At 39.8% G+C, this 4,312-nt stretch overlaps 1 protein-coding gene across 1 annotated transcript; it reads left to right on the forward strand.

Annotated features, from left to right (window-relative positions):
• Positions 1 to 1,587: 1,587 nt before the first annotated feature.
• Positions 1,588 to 2,205, forward strand: LOC107063426 (uncharacterized). The gene has a single exon (XM_015315301.1). The coding sequence runs from the start codon at positions 1,588 to 1,590 to the stop codon at positions 2,203 to 2,205; it is 618 nt and encodes a 205-aa protein (XP_015170787.1).
• Positions 2,206 to 4,312: the final 2,107 nt, after the last annotated feature.

The following is a 4,312-nucleotide window of genomic DNA, read 5'->3' on the forward strand; positions in this document are numbered from 1 at the left end:
GCATTGGGATGCGTGCTTGGTCAATATGATGAAACAGGGAAGAAGGAGCGAGCCATTTATTACTTTAGCAATAAATGCACTCCATATGAGGCTCGTTACACTCTTTTAGAGAGAACATGTTGTTCTTTGACATGGATTGCTTAGAAGTTGAGACATTATTTGTTTTCTTATACCACATACCTTATTTCTAGGATGGACCCGTTGAAGTATATTTTCTAGAAAACAATGCCGACCGGAAAATTGGCTAAATGGAAAATGCTTTTCAGTGAGTTTGACATTGTGTATGTGACTCAAAAGGCGATAAAAGCACAAGCCTTAGCTGATCATCTTGCGGAGAATCTAGTTGATGAGGAGTATGAACCGCTCAAGACTTATTTTCTCGACGAGGAAGTTTCATTTGTGGGAGAAGATATTTCTGAAGCCTACCCTGGTTGGAGAGTATTCTTTGATGGAGCGGCAAATCACCAAGGGAAAGGTATCGGAGCGGTCTTAGTATCAGAATCCGGTCAACACTATCCTATGGCAGCTAAACTCCGATTTGATTGCACGAACAACATGGCAGAATAGGAAGCTTGTATCCTTGGTTTGAAGATGGCCATCGACATGAATGTTCATGAGCTTCTGGTTATTGGAGACTCAGATTTGTTGATTCATCAGGTTCAAGGAGAATGGGCCGTGAAGAACCCAAAGGTCACACCGTATGTGCAGTATATACGGAAGTTGTGCAAGAGATTTCGCAAGATTGAGTTCAGGCACATCCCCAGGACACAGAATGAGTTGGCCGATGCTCTTGCCACCATTGCGTCAATAATTAAGCATCCAGATACAAGTTATCAAGTGGATATAGAGGTAAAAGAACAGCCGGTTCATTGTTCAAACGTCGAAGCGGAACCAGACGGTTTACCTTGGTATTTTGACATCAAGAAGTACTTGGAGGCCGGAACTTATCCTGAGAATGCAACGTTCAACCAGAAGAAGTCAATACGCCGTATGGCCCTCAATTTCTTTGCAAATGGGGAAATCCTTTATAGGAGGACTCCAGATTTAGGTCTTCTCAGATGCGTGGATGCTAGTGAAGCTGCAAAGCTTCTTGAACAGATGCATGCTGGAGTTTGTGGTACTCATATGAATGGACTCACTTTGTCGAGAAAGGTCCTTCGAGCCGGCTACTTTTGGATGACTATGAAACATGATTGTTGCAAGTTTTTGCATAAATGTCATAAATGTCAAGTGCATGGAGATTTGATTAGAGTGCCACCACACGAACCTAATGCTATGAGTTCACCTTGGCCATTTGTAGCCTTGGGCATGGATGTCATTGGTCCAATAGAGCCAGCCGCCTCTAACGGACACAGATTCATTTTGATTGTCATTGACTACTTCACCAAGTGGGTGGAAGCAGCTTCGTACAAATCGATAACCAAGAAAGTTGTAGCTGAATTCGTTCGCAACAATTTGATATACAGGTTCGGAGTACCCGAATCCATCATCACTGATAACGGAGCAAATCTCAACAGTTACTTGATGAGAGAGATATGTGAATAATTCAAGATTACCCACCAAAACTCAACCGCTTATCGTTCCCAAATGAATGGAGCCGTAGAAGCCGCCAACAAGAACATAAAGAAGATTCTGAGGAAAATGATTGATAATCGCAGAGGATGGCATGAGATGTTGCCATATGCTTTGTTGGGTTACCGAACGACTGTCAGAACATCAATTGGAGCTACTCCGTATCTGCTAGTATATGGAACAGAAGCAGTTATACCTGCAGAAGTTCAAATACCTTTATTGGGAATCATTAAAGAAGCTGAATTGGACGATGCTGAATGGGTCCGCAAACGGATTGATCAGTTAACATTGATTGAGGAAAAGAGAATGATTGTTGTTTGTCATGGACAACTGTATCGACAGAGAATGATCCGTGCTTACCACAAGAAAGTAAGAGCCAGAATATTTGAAATTGGTCAGTTAGTTCTCAAACGCATTTCCCCTCATCAAGATGAATATAAAGGGAATTTGCACCAAATTGGCAAGGACCCTACATGGTTCGCAAAGTATTATCCGGAGTGTCTTAGTCCTGTCGGAGATGGATGGCACCGAATGGCCAAAATCGATCAATTCAGATGCTGTACAGAGATACTACGTGTAAAGTTTCAGTTTGTATTTCTGTCATTCCCTTGTAATCGTTCTATTTGCTTGTAATCTCCTTGTTTAGAATTTTATCCCTCTTGTAATGAACTATGTCTGACCTGAATTCTCAAGAATGAGATACGTAGGCGGCCTATGTCGGCCTCGGTCACTTCCTTATCCCCTTTTAATATTTCTTTGTAATGAACTACGTCTGACCTGAATTCTCAAGAATGAGATACGTAGGCGGCCTATGTCGACCTCGGTCACCCCCTTTATCCTCTTTTAATATTTTCCTTTGTATTTGAACTACGTTCGACCTGAATTCTCACGAATGAGATACGTAGGCTGCCTATGTCGGCCTCAGTCGGTTTCTTTGTTAATTTTCCCTATTTTTGTTAATCCTCGAGAGGGGGAACTACGTTTGACCTGATTCCTACATCAACGGGATACGTAGGCGCCACAAGGGTTCGGTCATATATCCCGTAAGATTTTTATTTTTTCTTTACAATAGAAACTGGGATAGAATTTTTTGAGAGGGACTCAAAAATTCTCAAGAAAAAGATTTTCCCTAATAAGTCAAGACTGAAGTTACTTTGAGGTTTGCAACTGGGACATAATTTTTGAGAGGATCTCAAAAATTCCATGATTTATTCATCAACAGTTCAAGATACCGAGACGATCAACTAGGACAGAAATTTTTGAGGATGGCCTCAAAATTTCAACAAGGTTCATCGGCAGTTTAGAACAACTTTGAATACTTCCCAACAAGTAATCAGATAGATCTTGAAACATCAACTCCAATGGTGTTCATTAAACTCGACGTGACATGACACTTGGCAGTGACCTTTTTTAAACATCACTTTTGAAAATCTATTTTCCTTAAAAAAAAATTCTTTCATGTTTCAATTATTTTGGGATAAAAATGTTTTGTCTTATCTATCAAGAAGCGAGAGATCAGAAAAATCAACCGGAGATAGCAAGACAAGAAGCAAACCACCAAAGAGATCAACACAGATCAGTTCATTTTTAAACTGACAATTTTTTATGTGGATGCAGGAAAAGTTTTTATGCTTCTTATACCAAAGAATTGGGAATATGAGTAGCATTATGCCATTCAAATCCTCAGCAAAGCGAGGATCATAATGAACATTGCAACTATTGTTCGGAGATGGAACAAATGAAGAGAGCGATATTATATTTTTCCAGCAACTAAATATACCTGGAAGACGTTTATCTGCATTATATTGTCAGATATGATAATATTCTTACCCTGAAGGTTATTTATATTGTATTGTTGAATGAGACGATACCACTACCCGGAGAGTCATTTATACCGTATTGTCAAATGAGATGATACCACTGCTCCGAGGGTCATTTTTTTATTTATATTGTCGATTGAGACGATACCACCATCCAAAAGATACCCAGAAGATCACCTATGTTGCTCGGTGAAGCACTATCTTCGTTTGGTACTAGGGATGGCATCATCAGAAGAGAAAAAGTCATGCAACGCGGGAAAGAAATTCATGCATAGCAAGAGAAGGATTCATGCATCGCGGAAAAGAAGTCATGCATCGCGAGAAAAGATTCATGCATTGCAAGAGAAGGAAATCACGCATTGCGAAGAAAAGATTCACGAATATCAAGAGAAAGAGTCATACATCGCAAGAGAAGGATTCATGCATAGCAAGAGAAGAAGTCATGCATCGCAAGAGAAAGATTCATGCATAGCGAGAGAAAGAGTCATACATCGCAAAAAAAGAAATTTACGTACCCATCATAAGAAAATCAACATCGACTGCATCATTTTTCTTTGCAAAAATGACATCAAGAGAACTATCAACAACGATATCAAGAGAAATGTCAACGTATTACATTAGCCTATTCTATTACTTCAACATCAAAGGAAGAGGACATTGAAGATTATATCGAAAATATGAGACACAAGCTTTATTTGCTTTATGTCAAACCAGATGGAGTTGATGTCAAATGTTAAAGGAGAGCAATTAAGTGTCAGGTAAAACACACTGTCTCCCATTTGAATTGCATTTTTATGCTAATGAGTTTTATCTCAGTCTTTGTCGAGAGCATCCGAAAGGATGAATTCTCAAAGCAAACCATAGGTGCGGACGACATCGAAAGGGATGCAGCACAAAGTGGAACTTTTCTTAGCAGCGAA

Source organism: Solanum tuberosum, unplaced genomic scaffold, assembly GCF_000226075.1.
Source record: "Solanum tuberosum cultivar DM 1-3 516 R44 unplaced genomic scaffold, SolTub_3.0 scf00356, whole genome shotgun sequence".
Lineage (NCBI taxonomy): Eukaryota > Viridiplantae > Streptophyta > Magnoliopsida > Solanales > Solanaceae > Solanum > Solanum tuberosum.

Coding starts and splice junctions, on each gene's coding strand:
- LOC107063426 (XM_015315301.1), top strand. CDS start 1,588: ATGAATGGAGCCGTAGAAGCCGCCAACAAGAACATAAAGAAGATTCTG.